Raw genomic sequence first — 18,171 nt, 5'->3', positions numbered from 1 at the left:
TAATTATGCATTGTTCTAAAGTATTCCCTTCCTTAATTTGAAAATCTTACATTGGTTTTATACTGCAGGGCCAAAGTAGCTCTAGTGCTAGTGGTCAGAAGTGTCAGGCTAGGATTGGGGAAATTCAGTTTCAATTGTGGAGTTGATCCTGGAATTCAGTGGGTGTCTGTAGTCATTCTGTCCCAACCATACATATCTCCTGGGTTCAGTGAGATAAAATTTGGGGAGGGTCCTCCCACCCATGTTTGAACAAAAAAAAAAGGTAAGATGTAAATGCAACAAATAACAAATCATGTGCTTATTTCTCTCCATGTTACTTTATTTATTGTTGTTCCCGTCTTCCCTTCAGCTGGCTACCAGGCCTGGGCCTGTACTGTAGAAGCCTTTGCAAAGCAGTTGTGTTTTCAAGAACAGTATGTCAAGGCTGCCTCCCATCTCCTTTCCCTTCATAAAGTGTATGAAGCTGTAGAACTCCTGAAGTCTCATAATTTTTTCAGGTCATTACACTGCTATTGTTTCATTTGGTTCTGGTATAGAATTGGGAATCTTTATGGAGAAAGAAATGATTGTCTTCTAGCTTTTCATGTAAATCAGAAGAACCAGAACAGCATAAAGGTAGTTCTCGACATACAACGGTTCATTTAATGACCTTTTAAAGTTACAACCTCACTGAAAAACACCGCTTTATGACCGCTTTTCACACTTACAACAGTTACAGCATCCCTATGGGCACACGATCAGAATTCAGACGCTTGGCAACTGATTCATATTTATGACGGTTGCTGTGCCGCAGGATCTTGTGATCATCTTTTGCGACCTTCTGACGAGTGGGGAAGCCAGATTCACTTAACAACCATGTTACTAATTTTAACAAGTGCACTGATTCACTTAACAACTGTGGCAAGAAAAGTTGTAAAATGGGGAAAAGCTCATTTAACAAATATCTCACTTAGCAAACCTAAATTTTGAACTCAATTGTGGTTGTAAGTCAAGGACTATCTGTAGTTAGTGTTATAAAGGAATTATTTTATATCAATTTAAGACCATGTTTAATGTTCCTAATTTCTCCTATAGTCTATTATTTGACATTAAAATGTGTGTATCTAGTTGGATGCTGGCTTGCTGATTCTCCCAGCATCTTATTGGGGAAATAATCACAATAATTATTTTGAATTTAACTTGATGTGAAAGATCAGTGGTTCAGTGTGCTAATGTTAAGCTGTGATTTATTTAAAACTATTTTTCTCTCTTCTTCTGTCTCAGAGAAGCCATTGTAATTGCCAAAGCTAGATTACATCCTGAAGATCCAGTTCTAAAAGATCTGTATATCTGTTGGGCAGCTGTGCTAGAGAAGGATGGCCATTACTCTATGGCAGCCAAATGGTATGAGTTGCCAGCAAATATTATCTCTTCAATATATTGTTGTCACTTTTCTACTAAGCAAGATATTCTCTCCCTCAATCTCTGTCTAAATACAAAGAGAGACAGAGAGAAAGTGTGTTTTTCTGAGGGAGTCTGCAAATAGGCAACATAAGATACAGGAAGAAATAATAAATTATACAAATTACTCTGCTATGACTTTTAGAAGGAAAAGGTGTTCTGGTTGTGACTTCGGTCAGGCTATAAATGTCCAAATTTTGCCTTTCTAAGGAATTTTGTAATGTCAATCCTAACATTGCTTGTCCTTGAATTAATTGAGTTAATTATATTCTCAGTACATAATAAGTTAGCATTAATTTTTTTTCTGGACTTGACTATGCTTTGCACCTGCTACCAAATGAAAGTCATTGGAGTCTTCAAAACAATACAACCAAAATACAATCTTGTGGTTCTTGTGGTCCCATTTAAAGTTGAAGAATTGTAAGCAATTCTTGATAACCTCTCAACCCTCTTCAGTATATATTAATGTACAAAGCAGATACTTCCAAGAGGAGAAATAAAGATATAGAATTATAGGTGTGGTCATGTGCCCTTTCAGAATTTGTAAAATGTGAACCATTTTGTAAATAAACGTGAACATGAGTGATCTCAGACGTAATAGCACTCGTCCAATACTTGGAGGGCTACCACAGAGAAGAGGGCATAGATACTAATTGCTATTAAGGCACAGCTGTGGATAGTTATCCTTCATTACCATCTCAACCTCTGTATGTCAGCTTTAGTGTATACTGTATTATTAGCCCAAATATTCAAGAATATACAAACTTTTTAACAGGATCGTTTTATTCTTTCTTCTATTGTTATGGTTTGTATAATGATTGTGCTATTCTATGTGGCCTAATAGTTTAATTTGAATCGTATTATAATTTTTTTAAAATATGTGTTTTTTCTGGTCACTCATATTTACTTTCAAAATGTTTAGTATCTTACAGATATTGTGAGAGGAGTGTAAACCTGTGAGCACAACTATACATGGATTAATAGTTAAAATGAAAATTTGATCCAAATTAAAGTTTAACTCTTTGTATAAAATGTTTCATTTCAGTTACCTTGGGGCCACCTCTCCCTATGATGCTGCCAAAGTACTGGCTAAAAAAGGAGATATTACATCACTTAAAACTGCTGCCGAATTGGCTCTGATAGTTGGAGAGAAAGATTTATCTCTGTCCTTCTCCTTGAGATGTGCCCAGGAGCTTCTTTCATCTAAGAATTGGGTTGGGGCACAAGAGGTTCTCCAGCAGCATGACAGCTTGTTGGTCAGTGAGTGATGATGATGATGATGATGATGTGTGTATATATATATATATGTATATATATAGTTTGCTATATTCTTTAGATCAGGGGTAGTCAACCTTGGCTCTTTTATGACTCGTGGACTTCAACTCTCAGAATTCCTGAGCCAGCCAGGAATACCCCTGCTTTAGATGTTAGCCCAATTTAAATTAATATCTGTAGCTAGTTTATATATAAAAAGCTAATTTGTACTCCCTTACAACAGAATGTCTGAACTTCTAACAAACATATTGATGCTTTTTCTATGACATGAAGGGTTAGCTTTCATATGTTTGAGGTCAGACATAGCTAACATGAAACAGTCATACTTTGGATTAAGGATGGTACAGTTCTTGGAAATTGATGCTGTCTGCCAGCCACAAAACATACGAACATATAATTCTGCAAATCGGCTGGTTTGGGTTAAAGGTTTGGATAATGACCCTGTATATGTAAAAGCTTGAATTAACATAAACATTTGTCATATTACTGAATATTACATATTGTCAGTATACAAGTGATTCTTTAATACAAATTTTTGTTTATATATAAATCAAATTTCTATCATTGTGTCTAGTTTCTGTGGCAACAAGAGTTTGCTGATCAGTATCTTTTGTTGCTTCTAGAGTGATTTATTCTTTAGCTCTTCATTTTGTTTATACTCTTATACCTATTTTCAACCATATGAGAAACAGTTTGGTCTAGTGGTTAAGGCACCAGGCTAGAAAGCTGAAGACCATGAGTTCCAGTCCCACTTTAGCCATGGAAGCCAGCTGAATGACCTTGGGCTTCTCCTTTTTTTTTTCACTTAAAGGGGCAAAGATTGGTATTCTGTCTTCATGAATTGCTTCACAAGTGCCTCAGTCAACGGAATCCAGTGGGAACTCGATGCCCATCTACACCTTGTTACAACAGCTGGACCACCAATCAAGATAGCTGTTTCATAGAAATGGTTATTAATGTATGGCAGAGTGTGTTAGGTGTGAACACGCCTGAACAGTTTCAGAATATATTTGAGCAGCTGAGGACTCTTGAGTACCCTCCTGCTACTAGTAATACACCTCCCAAGCAGGTAATTTGTTTATGACCTTTGTGAGTATAATTTTCTAATGGTAGTTTGTAGTGATTGAACCACAAAGTAATTATATTGGATTCACAACAGTTCCTGACAAATTCAAAGTCTGTCTAGAATCATAGAACTGTACATTTGAGCAGAGGATAAAGGATTTAGTTCAGCCTTCTGCAATGTGCAGAAAAATCAACATACCAACCGTGGGAGGTGACTGTCTAGTCTCCTTTTAAATACCTCCAAAAATAGAGAATCCACGAACTTTATAAAGTAGACTGTTTCAATTATTTTACAGATCTTAACCTTCTGTTTCCACTCCAAGTATACATGGCTATGAAATATGTTTCAACATATTCCCTATAGTTTTCTCTTAAGATACCTGAACAGAGGTAACATGTCTTCCTTACTGTTGTCTTTTTTTTCTTACTAAACATCCCAGGTCCAGCTGCCTATCCTATAGGGTTTTTTCCTCAAGTTCCTGACAACAATTCATTTATCTTAGTTGTCTCACTCAAGCTCCCTTTGTAACAAATAACACATTAAAACTGTTATAATAGAAGCTAGCTGATAATTGCCTTTGCTGTTCCATCTACTCCCATGAATTGAGATCTTTAAAATCTATCTTTATTTTCTTTCTTTTTCTAGCTGGTGTTCCACATTTCCCATGAGTTGACATTAGCATGTCTTAGCCTTCAGATGTCTTCCTGGGAGGAAACTGTGAAAGCTACCTTAAGAGCTGTGATGCGCAGTTATGACGCTGGAAACTTCAGTCTTATGCAAGATATATGCAACCTCTGCTTCCCTACAGGTGATGGCTAATTTTTCCTTGGTCTCAGTATTTCCATAGGTCCAAGAGTATAGCCTCCAGTTTTCATAATCTCTGTTCAGTTTCCTTCAAAATCTTGGTTGGTAGGAGGCACTGGGTTGCGGGTCCCAACTACCTTGGATATTGTTTTCCTCAGAGGCTACCAGATGGCAGCAAAAGAGTTGTTATATTGTACAATTGTTATGAGAACAGAGATTCAAAGGACTACTTAATAGCACTCCTAACACGGCACAGAGCTATTCTTTCTCTTTGGGTAAGAATTCTGACCAATTCCTGATCTAGCTAGAACATCTTTTTTCCACTTTTTAATAGTTCATTTTGAGAGAAAACCATCATTCTGCTTTTTGAGAAGAAAGATTCAGCTCGCATTGTTGTCATTCTTTAAACAAGTCCAATGAGACATTCTTGATCTCATTTTCTACCTGCAGGCAGGATTGCATAATAACATAAGACAAGTATGGCTAGATACTTCTTGGGTCACGAGTAGAAAAGAGAGATGCACCCCCCCTCCCCCCGCCTCTGTTGTTCTCCCACTGGCATTCAGCATGCTGCCCCCAACCAAAAGGAAATGTTTAAAACTTCATGATCAGTAGGCCTTCAGGAACCTGTCCTCCATGAATGTACCCAAACCCTTTCTAAAGTCATTCCAGTTATGCCTGCCATTTCTTGTAGTAGTGAATTTCACAGGAAGTTACAGGTAGTCCTCGACTTACAAGCACAATTGAGCCCAAAATTTCTGTTGCTAAGTGAGACATTTAAGTGAATTTTGCCCGATTTTACCACCTTTCTTGCCACAGTTGTTAAGTGAACCACTAGAATTGTTAGGTTAGTGACACGGTTAAGTGAATCTGGCTTTCCCATGGATTTTGCTTGTCAAAAGGTTGCAAAAGGGGATCACGTGGCTCCGGGAACCTGCAGCCATCATAAATATGAATCAGTTGCCAAGCACCTGAATTTTGATCATGTGACCGTGGGGATGTTGCAATGGTCGTTAGTGTGAGAAATGGTCACTTTTTTCAGTGCCATTTGAATGGTCACTAAATGAACTGTTAAGGACTACCTATATATATTTAATATCTGAATCTATTTTATAAACTAAAACTTTATACTCTGATATATTTTCTTTTCCTTATAGTGGCAAAAATGTATAACAGTGCAATTCTAAATATTGGGTTTTGGAAAAAGATTGAAAAGCACAACATTCCCAATTACCTTTGTCTTGTTCAGTAGGCTGCAATCATGTGAGAGACCAGCTGGACAGCAGAAATCCTGAGAGCATGGCAGCTTTCAGAAGTTTAGAAGCATTTGTGGCTTATGGACAGCTATACAACTTGTGGTGGAATTCCCCTGAGAATGCTGGCTTAGAATCCCTGAAACAAACCTCTGAAGCTTATTCTCCTGCTACTCTTGAACCGAGTAACAGCATTAATACAGTTTGTTTGACTGAAGAAACTGTAATCAAGCCCACCAAGACCGAAGATCCTTCTTATGTGGATTCCAGTGGAGTTGCCTCAAAAACTGATTTAGCGGACCATTTAAGCTTTTTAGAAGACAGACAGATAAAACTGAGGGCATGTAGGGTGCTCCTTTCAGAAGAACACGCTGAAGTCCAGAGTTTACAGAGGAATATTTCTAGAGTTCAACAATTTTTTGCAGAAATGATTCATGAGCATCAGAAAACCAACTTCCATCAAAGTGCTGAGGGGCAGGAATTGGAGGCTAAGTCTGCAATAAACCAGAATCTGAAGTAAGATTTGCTAAATAATTTCTGTAGAAAGGATAGTGTATGCTAATCACGTTCAAAAGCAGCAGCTGTGTTGGATTTGACTTGTACCTTATAACTTAGAGCACATTAGCTTTTGGCATGGCTGATATTCCTTATCTATCTATCTATCTCTTTCACCGTAGGGGTGAATTTAATTGAGATAGATATAGGGAATATGCATTAATGAGCGGCGTGGTGACCTAGTGGTGAAGACGCTCGCCTCCCATTCGGAATCCTAGGTAGTGGCAGATGTTTCTCTCCTAAGCCGCAAAGAAAAAGTAACAACTGCAAACTCCACATGGTGTCAGGAAGGGCATTCAGCCAATAAATGCTCAGCTCTATCAATTGCCCTGACTCTCCCCCTAAATTAAGGGATACGGAACTTTTTAAAGCAGACTTTGCCATAGCAGAGGAATAATGCTAGGAAGATGTTAATATTAATGGTTGATACCTGAACTGCTATGGTCCTAAACTCATATATTTTCAAGGGGAGCTTTAGCTTTATACAGGTACTATTCTAACTCCAAAAAAGTCTCTAAAATTCTTAATCTTTATCAAAAAGCTTTAGAGAACATACAACTGCACAATTTCAAACATAACCTTACCATTTGGATTGCTTTTGTAGGATTTGTTAGAAACAATTTTGAAAGTAACTTGTCTGTATGACAGAACTATTTAATTTCTTTTAGTTTCACTGCCAATATATATTGTAAATAATTCATTGTGACTATATTATTGGAAATGAGATCTTTTAAATTTAATCTGTTTACAGTAAAGAACAAAGGAAGGAACCGGCTTCTCTGCCAGATCTGACAAAGCAACTTACAGAAACAAATCAGAAACTAGCAGAATTTCCAGAAAGCATGAAGGTAAGACTTACGATTCTTTTTCGGCAGCCTCCGATGTCCCGATCCAGCATACAGAGGCAGGTGGAAGCATCCCCCGGCTTCGGTTCCGTTCTCTGTTGCAGAGAACAAAGGCCTAAAGTACCATGTGAGATCATGTGAGATCAGTAGCATGAGATCTCGCCCCACTGATCTCACGTGACCTTGCATTACTTTAGGCCTCCATTTTCTGCAAACGCACCAAAGGCCTGGACCAGCCAAGAAAGCGAAGTATTGGGTGCCTAGGGAGACTCGGTGTGATAATTTTCTAATTTTAAATAGCTGATGGGGATGATGTGTTTCACTAATTCTAATCTGATCATTAACTAATAATTTTTTAATTGTTAGAACTGATGCTGTTTGAATGGTATAAAGCTAATTTTAATTTCTTTTTACTCATATATGTGAAGTGTTACAGCATTACTAATTTAAATATGAACTGAAGAATAATATACCTAGCTTAGAGCTTCTAGAATAATATACCTAATATAACTAACTTAGAACTTCTAGTTTTATTTATTTATTATTTATTTATAGGATTCCCCTTTCCCTGATGTATTAGAATGCTGCCTTATTGTGCTACACATGGGTGCACAGTGCCAAGTGGATCTGATTCCAGAATTACAAGAGCAGTCATTAAATCTACTTAGGAAATACGGAAGAAATCACATATATAAAGAAGCTTCCAAGAAATTCTTTATATGAAATTCTTATCTTTTTCTTCTCAGGGTTAAGGATGGTTATGAAATATGTTTCATTCTAGAATGAATGATTAGAAGACTACTGTTATACAGTCATACTGGACAATTATTGAGTGTAATAAAATAATGTGGAAAAAAATAAATACCTACTTTTTAAAAGCACTACCAATTTTTTTTCTACTTCAGAAGGAAAGTGCATTGCACCTCTCTAATAAACATGCTATATGAACTATCTGGTTATCTTTCCTTTTAAAAGATAGGTGCTCTATGAATATCTTCTAAATATATATACATATACATTCTAAACCCATTGAAATACTCTTCCTGATCTAAAATTTAATAAAATTTTAGATTTTATTAATCTCATATTTAATAAAATTATGGAAGATCTGAAGAAATATTAGTAGCATATATAGAAGTCCCCAGGTTAAATACATCTGACTGAGGGACAACCTACACTTATGAACAGGTACACACTTATAAACATGGTACACAGCATTGCTCTTCCTTGAATTGATGAGCTGCTGAAGCTACACAATGTTTTGATGAACCACTGAAGTTGCAAATTTTCAGAGGTTCATAAAAATATTGCATGGCTTCCGGTGGTTTGCCAACTCAAAAGAACAATGTCATCCACCAATTTTAGTAGTAGGCAGGCTGTTTGTCTCGACATACAACAATTGAGCCCAAATTTTGGTTGCTAAATGAGACAGTTGTGAGTTTTGTCCCATTTTCCGAAAATGGAAAATGGTCATAAGTCACTTTTTTTCAGTGCAGTTGTAACTTGGGTCACTAAACGAACTGTTAGTCGAAGACTACCTGTATGAATTCTGACTTGCATACAAATTAAAGTTAAAGGCAGAAACAAGACTTCCTGTATATTTCTTGCAACAGTATTTAAGGTATCTTCTTGTACATAAAGAGGAGGAGAGGAAAACCCGTGGAGATGAAAAGGTTTTTAGAGTAGAATTAGTAATTGTTACAATTTGAATTGTGCTAAAAACCTCACTTTTCAAGTCTATAAAATTTGCATCAGTTTTTATCTCTAGTGACTAAGTTCCTTTTGCTGACAGTTCTTTTGACACAAAAACAATTACCATTTAAAAAAAAAATAGAACTCCAAGTCTCATGCTTTAAGAAAAGTCTTTATTTTACAAAATTAAGAACCAATTATATATACAGATGCATTTAACAGCAGCTTGTAATACTTTACATAATGGGGAGTTAAAATTTCACACTGTCAAGATCCCCTCCACCCCAAACAGGATTTTTGTTTTCAGGATGATGACATCTGCAAAACTATTAAATGAACTTTTAGTCTACATCTATTGAACAATCTAGGATTCCTCTTCAAAGTAGTATAAAATGGTAATCTAAAAGTTTTAATAGCCCATTATTACTAGATATATGTGATTTTACTCAATTACTGAGCATCCTATTCACAGAAGGGTTAAAGTATTTCACGCAACATGAAACTATTTTTGGTCCCAATTATTACTGCAGTCTCAAGCATGCTGACAGTTTTATTCTATTCTAAAGTTATTAAGATGAAAATTGCCAATATGATATCACGGCCCAGCAAGCTAAAGGAAGGAAGAACTAGTGATAATACCATCCAGGACCACCATTATGGTGACTTCTAGCATATAGTTACATTATGTTCATGCAGTCTCCACCACCAGGGCTGAATGGATCACTTTCACAGACTGACACAAAAGATAAAAACTAGCAGAGGGCTTAGAAACACATCACCCTCACAGAGAGCAAAAGAAATTTTAAAATAAGCTGTCAAAACTAAATCTGCAAGTGCATGAAAGAACTTCAGCTCTGCTGAAAATTCTGAAAGAACTACTTGCAAATTCAGTAATGTTTAAAATAAAAAGGAGTTATATACATAGTATGTAGCTCGATTTTTTTTTACATACAAGACAAACTCTCCAGCCATTATGAAATCACTTAATTGGAATCTACCAAGATTCAAAGAAAAGATGCTTTTTTCTCTTCAAAAAAACACTCGTGCTTTCGCCATTTCTTGGAAAGATGTGAAACAGTTTCAAGAAGGAAATTTACCTCTGTGGATCCATGTTAATATCCTAAAGTAGCAGTAAGTCACTGGGGCATATTGTTGATAATAGCCAAAATACTCATTTTCTCTTGGGCTGTTTCTACATCTTCGGTCTGTTTCTGAGCTACTCCTGTGCCAAGGCCATATAGTCTCCCACAATACTTTGCATCATCAATTGTATCCTCAAAGAACAACTAGGAAAAAATATATAAGTGGTTATACATTTCATCTAACACATTTGGGGGTATATCTTTAGATTTAAAATAGTCATTTCAACAGTGGCTGACACTTGCATAACCCAAAGAAATTAAGAATAGTATAGCACTGCAAAAGGTATTGAAGAGGGTATCAAGAACAATATCAGACTACAAGCCAAAGATTTGGAAAGAAGCCAAATGAGCCTACCTCCTTCATTCTGAAGAATGCCATGCCTGTAAGTAAAGAATCTGACCCCGCTTGGTGCTGCCGGCCAATACGCTGCAAATCTAGCTGGTCAGCAACTTCCTGAAGCCCTCCCTGCAATAAAGGAAGAAGACTGAAACACAAGAGTCAATGTTTCATCTGACCTCTTTTGACTGGTTAATGGGAGCTACAGAAGTAAGCAGACTAGAATTTTAAAGGAATTTTGAAATTGCCAATGCTACACTTTGAACTTGTATATATAATTAATCTCCAGCAATAATTTGGTGGTTACAAATGATTGTTTTAAATAAGCAATGCTCCTGAAAGTGCATTTAAAACAAATGATTCTTTTAAATAAGCAATGCTCCTGAAAGTATATGACTTTTATATTTTTATGATTGGGAAGTTTTATGTATTTGAATATATTTGATGTTTGGATTGTTGTATACTGCCCAGAATAGATTTTTGTGAGATGGATGGTCTGTGATTGATAAATTCTTGCCAAGCAATTATATGGTGCCATAATACAAAAGTTGGATCCTGCTTTCCCAAATGACATTTAATTTTCAGAGAATTTGTAGCTATAGTAAAATTAAAAGCAACTGTTGAATAAAGCCCTCGTGCATTTATAAATATATAATTTGTTAATTATGCTACCTTTTAAATTATATCTACTACAATTCCTTGTTTTCTTTTACACTTCATGATTTGCAATTAACAATGATAAAATGTACCTTCAGGTTTTTGCAGCTCTTCATTAAATACTTAACATCATATATAGATGGAAAGAAAAGGTTCAGAATATGAAAGAACTCATGTTCTTCTTCTGGAAGTCTAGAATCTGTCAGCAGTTTCACCATATAACCAAAGTCATAGCCACTGATGAAGTAATAGTACAATGGCACATGTTAGTTAACAGCAATGTGACTAGATACAGCAGAGTTTACTGTTCTCTATTTTAATTCAATCTTTTCCAGTTCAGCTTATAACTATTGACAGTGGAAACTGAACTGGAGATAGCTCCTCAGCAAGTAGAATTAGTGGAATATGCAAATGAATGCTGAGAACAAAAAATACTTGTTCAATGTACCACAATGATTACAGGGATTTAGTAAGAACAAATTGGGTGGAAAATGTAACAAAACAGAAGGAAAAAAGCTGGAACTCATATAATCTGAGTCATATGTTCAATTCTAGCAACAACAACAAAAAAAAAACTCTAAAAGTTGATGCCTGCAAAAAGTAAATAAGTTGAACCAGTAAAATATTAACTGCCTTCATCATCAATTGATATTTACTAGATTTGGGGATAGGTGAGATTCATTATGGAACAGTTTAAAATGTTGATAAAATAACAAACATTTCTATAAAATTATCATTCACAATGAAACAACCCGAGAAGGCTAAAAATTTCCAAAAGTTTGGAGGCAAAGCACTGATGATCTACAAATCATTAAATATTTAGAATTGCAATTTTTTCTGCCACTGAGGATCATTCTCAGATTCATATACACCAACTGTACACCAAGGCCATTCACCAAATCGTTCACTTTTTTTTTTCAAACAATTCCAACATACAATCTACTCATTTTATGCTGGATCAAATGAAGAAGGCAAATAAAGTTTATTGACATATTGAAAAAAACAGACTAACCTATGAAATGAAAGCCACTTGACACTGTCACTGAGCACTACACCAGAGGTCATTAGAAGTTCTGCAAAATGTAAAGTATCAATTCCTTCTTCCTCATGTTTCTGAAATTGTAATCCTGAGCTTGCAAGGAGGTCTATTGAATCCTGAGAATACATATCTTCCCTAATGAGAAAGACAAATAAATGTTAAAACTAGTTTGATTTTTCCTAAACAATCACTGGATATCATTTATTTATGTTACTACTTCAAATTCATTATTTACCATGACATAGTTTGTAGAACCCTTCTGTCTGACACAGAAAAAAGGTCAACAGTTTATATTATCTTTTTATTACACTTCAAGTATGGGAAAATACCTTATTTTTCTTATCTAAAAATGGCCTGTTGTATTTGAAATCAACAGGTTATTTTCAAAAATAATCTATTACAAAGTAACACATCTTTTAAAGAGATTAACAGCTTCTACTGTGCAGATTTTGAAATAGAATAAAATAAATAAAAATAAAAGAATACAATAATTCTTTTACAAGAGAATGGAAAACTGACAAAAATATCTTGGTTCTCTGTGGCCACAACTCAAAGAGTTGTGGCCACAGAATAGAGAAACTATTCTGCCAGTTATTCAGACTTACGTAAGATTGAACTTGAAATTAAACTGCCAGGTGTTGATTCCTACAGGATATTCTCCTTTTTCATTTGTGAAGGTCAGGCCTAACTGAATAATTTTAAGCAGGTCAACATTACATCGGAGCAGTTGATATTGATAATCTATAGAACTGCGAAATTCACCAATTGGTCGAACAACAACCCCAGGAAATTCTGTGTCCTATAAAGGAACATAAGAAAACATTAAACCGAAGCAACAATAAAATCTGGATATTATCTCTATAGAAATATTGTGGTTTTGCAAATATACGATTATTCATAATTGATACTTTATTATGTATTAAACAAAAGAAAAATATATTATGAATGTTTTTGTAGAATCTTGATTTTAGTAATTTAAGATATTTTAAATACTGGTATTAATTATTTAAATCTAGATAGAGGTTCCTGTATTTTATTATTACCTCTGTACTATAAAAAAATCAGAAGTCATTTTTGTTATATATTCATTTGATATATTTTTTGTCACTTTATACTATAATTTGTCGTGTTATTTCCTTACCTTTTTTCCTTTAATGTTACTTTGTATTTTGATCTCCCAAAAGGAATGTATATGCATAGTATATGCATGGGTCTCTTCTTATTTACCACACACACTTCTTCATTAACCTATTCTCAGTGCATTCAATTTATTTTACTGAGATCATGCAATTGCTTTAAAGGCAATAAGGAATAGTTTATTCATGTGTTGAAATATTTCTGATGAATTTGGAACAAGGTGTTTTAAGGTTTAGGCTTACAATATTTTTGCATATATTTTATGTTTCAGAAAAGCGTATATGCTAATAACACAGAATAAAAACAAATGGAAGATTAATCCAGAATTTATTGATGTAATATGTCAGAACTCATTCTGATACAATGATACCTTAGAACTCAACTGCTTTGAAACACATTGAAGTTGCTACACAACACATTTTGACATGGAAATTTTAGCTTGTTTGGTATTCAATGCACAAACTAGAATTCGTCATGTCAGCTGCCTTGTGACTCACTACATTACTCCTTATGGAAAAAAATTGTTTGGTACTTATCATTTTTGGTACTCATCACACCTCCTGGAACTAATTGACAATGAGTACAATTTGATTTGTCTGAGAATGGCAAATCTATGTAATCCAGCACTCTCTAAAAACATCCAGCCAAATAGGCCAAGATTTTACAAATAAGCTTTATACAATGAAGCCCAGAATGTTACTACAGAAACTTCAAATGTATCAATGTTTATACAAAAATCTACTTTTAAATAAAATAGGGATTATACAGGAATAGTATTAGTAATGAAAAATTTGCAGATTTGAATTCCATAACTCGCTTAAATGAAATATTTAATAGAACTAAAATGTTGAAAGAAGTTTCTTTAAAATATCAAGTGGATTCCAGACTGAATACACTGATTTAAACTAGAATAATTTTACTTATCTTAAAAATATTATGCCAGAATAAAAGCTGTACCAAAAGCATAAATTTACCATCGCAATGTAGCTGTAGCTTAGAACAATTTCCCGAATTTTTCTCATCTCTTCTTCTAGATTGTTTGCCCATACTTCACAGATCACTTGACTATTTTCAGCAAGTGCTGCTGGCATCTTGAAGGATTTGTATACAATTACAATGGAAATCCGGTATTCCAATATCTCAAATTATCTAATAAGTGTTGATAAAGAAAAAAAGACAATATAATATCCAATACTGACAAGAATATCACACTCAGCAACACTTAGGATGAACAAATAAATCCTTAACAATGCAAGTATTAGATTGCTCTAAGCATCATATAAGTAAATATAAAAAAGAGCAATGAATTAGGATGAAAACATATAAAGACTTCTATAGATAATTACCAAAAAAGACAAAACAAGGATATGAGGAAAATATTTGAGGTAAAGTATTTCACAACTGAAATGTAACTAATTTACTATAACCTTCCCCTCATTTTGAGGGGTAGGTATAAGACTCTAGGTTTATTTTAAAACTTTGCACCAAAACATTTAAATTCCTCAAACCAATTATCACTTCAAATTAGATATGAAAATGGACTTGCAACAGGGGGAGATGGGAGAAATAATGGTGTCTACCAATCTCAAAATGAGGAATAAAGCAGTAAACAACCATATGTTACAAAGCAAAAGGTTTAGGCAACAAGGATAGTAAATCATTTGTTAGCATAACTCAACAAAAAGAATTGAGTTAATCTGAGCTGATCCAGGGAATGGCCCAATAAATTTGGTGCCCAATTTCTCTACTTCATCCTCCCAAATAAGGGAGAGGCCCTTCTGACAATGTTGGACAGCAATATGTTTGTGTCTGATATAAAAGATAGGATCAGAAAAATATTTTTCTTGTATCATCAAGAATTCCTGTTTAAAAACACCTCTCAAAAGCTAGCAACTATCCAGAATAAATGGAGCAAGGCAAAAAATTCTGTCAAAACCCTCAGCTGTCTGGACAAGAACCACTTCCACAACAAAAGGGCAAGTGGGATCTGGATGGCAAAGAGGAGCTGGGAGGCAAAAGCCTGTTTTAACAGAAAAGCTGATCAAGAATTACTCTTGAAAAGGATTCACTTCTCAGTCAGGGCCTTTAACATTCTTCTGCAAGCTGCAAAATCAGTACTGATGAAAGTTAAAAATTACCGAAAGCTTTGCCAGCACAAGTGAACTCTGTTGGAGGCCCTCATAAAGCTGCAAGATCCTAAAACAGATAGATCTACAACACATTTTCTCATCTAAAGCTTAAGTTGTGTTGGCAAAGCTGTTCAAACACAGTCTGGACATGTTCATGTGGGAAGCTGAATCTAAATAGATAATGAAATTAGAATCCAAACTATTACAAAAAAAAATCTCATCTTTAAAATCTAATAAACATTGAAGAAGCATTTACCAAACCATAAGGCACGACTGTGGACTTAAAATATTCCTAGCACATGACAAAAATAATGTATTCATGCTCCTCCTTGGTGTAGATCATGTGATAAGCTCCCCTGAGTTCCAACTTGATAAAAAAAAATGGGAGGGGAGACAGCAGATATAACAAAAATTCAGAAGGTGGAAGCTCACTAATAGTTAAAGTTCAAAATCTGAAATTTTGGGCCACTATCATGGACATTTTAATTCTTAAAAACAATGCTACTGAGCCAACATGAGAAAAAAATATTTAGCAAGCATTTTCTCTATACATTTATTTTAAAAGGCCAATTCTTCTGGAGATATCAAATATTGGTTTTGAGCATAAATCCATGCTTTGGAGAGGTTAATCTTTGGTCATAAGATGTTTGCATTCGCCTGTCTACTCAGGTTTACAAAATCAAGTATTCTGTATTCCAAAGAAATCCAAAAACTCCAGGGAATTTCTAGAAACCTGCCACTCTGACAAATTAGCCATCAATAGACACATAGACATTAACAATATCCATGCAATCAACTAGCCCAAAAGGAACAAAAAGACCCAACCACCTCTCCACCAGCAATCAATACCCAGATCAGCATAAATTAACTCCAAGTTTAACATCAGACCAACAATCAAGTAAACAATGCCCCAATCAAGAAACTGCCAAAAAAGCCCCACAGTAAACAGCCCTACCAAAGAATCTCTAAGACCACTCTCATCAACACTGACAGGGCAAACTACTAGAATATAAACTGACAGCAAACAGCACTTCTTACTAACACTGATGACGTTACCTAGTTTTGGTAATGAAACCTCTACAAGAAAACAAGCAAGCTCAGAGAGCACCAAGGACCAGATGATAAATGTTTAACTGGAAGAAACTACGGTAAGTGGCTGACATTAATCTTTAAATTTTAAATAACATGGAGCCTGAGTATCAGGGAGAACACTCATTTTGAAGAGGTTCTCTCCCCGTAAGAATGTCATGTATCTGATAGGAAAGAGCCTTTCCTGTATTGCTCCCAGGCATTAGAATACAACTTCTCTAGAGGTGCCTCTCAACATTAAATTACTATATGTTGTTTAGTTTATTTTCATTCCACCCATTTCCTCTATAGGGCGACTCTGGAAGGCTTACAGATTATAAAAAGATAAATAGAAGTAATTAAAATATTAAAGCTGTGCAGATTAAAATTTTAATAAATTAAAATAATAAAGATGCATCTTTCACCAACATAAATTTATCTTAATTTTAATCTTCAGTATTTTTTAATTTTGTTACTGTCCATGCTCTTCTGAGCAGAAAAATGGGATGTAAACTGAGTAAATGAATAAAGACGTATTTGTTTCTCCTCAAATTGTTTATCCTGTTAAAAACACATACCTGTGCACACACACACACACACACACACACACACGTTTTCAGCAGACACTCTTGAGGAATTCCTTAAAACGGGGGGGCAACCTTTTCTCCCCCTCCCAAGCATTTCATTTCCTATTTCTGAGCGAGTCCGCACATCCAGACCGCTCAACACAACCGCAAAGCTTTTAGGTTGTGCTCTGAATCCACCTTCCCTTTCCCTTGGCAATCGGCCACAAGCTCAACAACAAAGCTCGCTTCTTCTATCTATGCCAACATGACTGGGCTCAGGAAACTCCGCCTCTCCAAAGATCACCCCAGTCCCTGCCCTGCATATGTCTCCGTTTCCAGCCTTTCTCTTCTTCTCTTTGCGGGAGTCATCCAGAGAGAGAAGAGAATGGGGAATTCAACCTGAGGCCACGCTCTGAAGGATCGGCGTTACTACTGTAGTACTGTATCCCCCATCACCTCAGCAAGTGATGTGTCCGATGGAACATGGCCCTGTGAGGCACTGTTTATTTCTCCTCAAGCAAGAAGGCATTTGCCAGGCCGTTTCGTTTCCGTCTTTCAAAAACGGAGCCTTCCATTTTAATGCTGCCCAGCGTTAACTCAGAGGATCTGGGATCTGAATGTCTGCCCTGGTTTGCTGAAGCTTGAGGGCTCAGTAGATATAGTAGATAGGACGGCAGCCGTGATGATCGGCTCCCGGTGATGACGGGCTTGCTCCCCTCAGCAGCCCCCGCTGCCTCTGGGAAGTCGACTACGAGAGCGAGCAAACCGAAACGCCTTTCCCAAAGACCCAGGACATCCGGTCTGCAAACAAAAGATCTGCTCCGCCCCGGACTCTCGGGCCCTCCCGCCCTGCCTTGAGCCTCTTTCTCCGGGCCTGCGCTCGAAAAGGAAGCCCCGCGCGCGCCGCCTCACCGAGAGCGCAGCAGAATCGAGCGCCGGACCGTTATCACTCTTTCCCGCCGCTTTCGTGGTCTTAGTTAGAAGCCGCTCTAGCCTGGCCCTTTTACATTACTCAATGGTTTGAGGGATTTTTTTTTTCCCCGCTTTCCACCTTCCCTGCACGCATGCGCTTTGCGTAGAGCCTACTGACCCTTTTCAGGCAAGAAAACTTCCGGGCGCCTCGGAAGATCCCGGAAAGACGAAAAGGCTGTAGTATTGCTCATGCG

The 18,171-nt window shown here is 36.1% G+C and overlaps 2 protein-coding genes across 7 annotated transcripts in view; one reads left to right on the top strand and one right to left on the bottom strand.

Annotated features, from left to right (window-relative positions):
* Nucleotides 1-8,119, top strand: part of GEMIN5 (gem nuclear organelle associated protein 5) — a 30,499-nt gene extending 22,380 nt beyond the window's left edge. For 3 of the 4 annotated variants that reach the window (XM_039335783.1, XM_039335782.1, XM_039335779.1), the window contains exons 21-28: nucleotides 350-497; nucleotides 1,264-1,383; nucleotides 2,486-2,696; nucleotides 3,527-3,784; nucleotides 4,427-4,589; nucleotides 5,835-6,354; nucleotides 7,145-7,241; nucleotides 7,794-8,119. In XM_039335783.1, the coding sequence (XP_039191717.1) occupies nucleotides 350-497; nucleotides 1,264-1,383; nucleotides 2,486-2,696; nucleotides 3,527-3,784; nucleotides 4,427-4,589; nucleotides 5,835-6,354; nucleotides 7,145-7,241; nucleotides 7,794-7,961 (1,685 nt within the window). In that variant the 3' untranslated portion in view covers nucleotides 7,962-8,119. The remainder of the gene's footprint in view (nucleotides 1-349; nucleotides 498-1,263; nucleotides 1,384-2,485; nucleotides 2,697-3,526; nucleotides 3,785-4,426; nucleotides 4,590-5,834; nucleotides 6,355-7,144; nucleotides 7,242-7,793) is intronic. The other variant, XM_039335780.1, reaches the window with a different exon arrangement.
* Nucleotides 8,120-9,083: 964 nt separating this feature from the next.
* CNOT8 (CCR4-NOT transcription complex subunit 8) lies at nucleotides 9,084-18,171 on the bottom strand. 3 transcript variants are annotated; one of them, XM_039335778.1, is made up of 7 exons: nucleotides 18,096-18,171; nucleotides 14,217-14,391; nucleotides 12,711-12,904; nucleotides 12,079-12,240; nucleotides 11,159-11,303; nucleotides 10,428-10,538; nucleotides 9,084-10,216 (listed from the first exon to the last, which is right to left on the bottom strand). In XM_039335778.1, the coding sequence occupies exons 2-7, from the start codon at nucleotides 14,331-14,333 to the stop codon at nucleotides 10,067-10,069; spliced, it is 879 nt and encodes a 292-aa protein (XP_039191712.1). In that variant the 5' UTR covers nucleotides 14,334-14,391; nucleotides 18,096-18,171; the 3' UTR covers nucleotides 9,084-10,066. The 3 variants fall into 3 exon arrangements, with proteins under 3 accessions (XP_039191712.1, XP_039191710.1, XP_039191711.1); XM_039335776.1 differs by lacking the exon at nucleotides 18,096-18,171 and adding an exon at nucleotides 17,918-18,087; XM_039335777.1 differs by lacking the exon at nucleotides 18,096-18,171 and adding an exon at nucleotides 17,462-17,856.

This window comes from Crotalus tigris, unplaced genomic scaffold (genome assembly GCF_016545835.1).
Source record: "Crotalus tigris isolate CLP2741 ecotype Arizona unplaced genomic scaffold, ASM1654583v1 scf7180000017658.5313226, whole genome shotgun sequence".
NCBI classification, from domain to species: Eukaryota; Metazoa; Chordata; class Lepidosauria; order Squamata; family Viperidae; genus Crotalus; species Crotalus tigris.
Note: the sequence above shows the minus strand (reverse complement) of the source record. Positions and strands in the feature narration are given on the sequence as shown.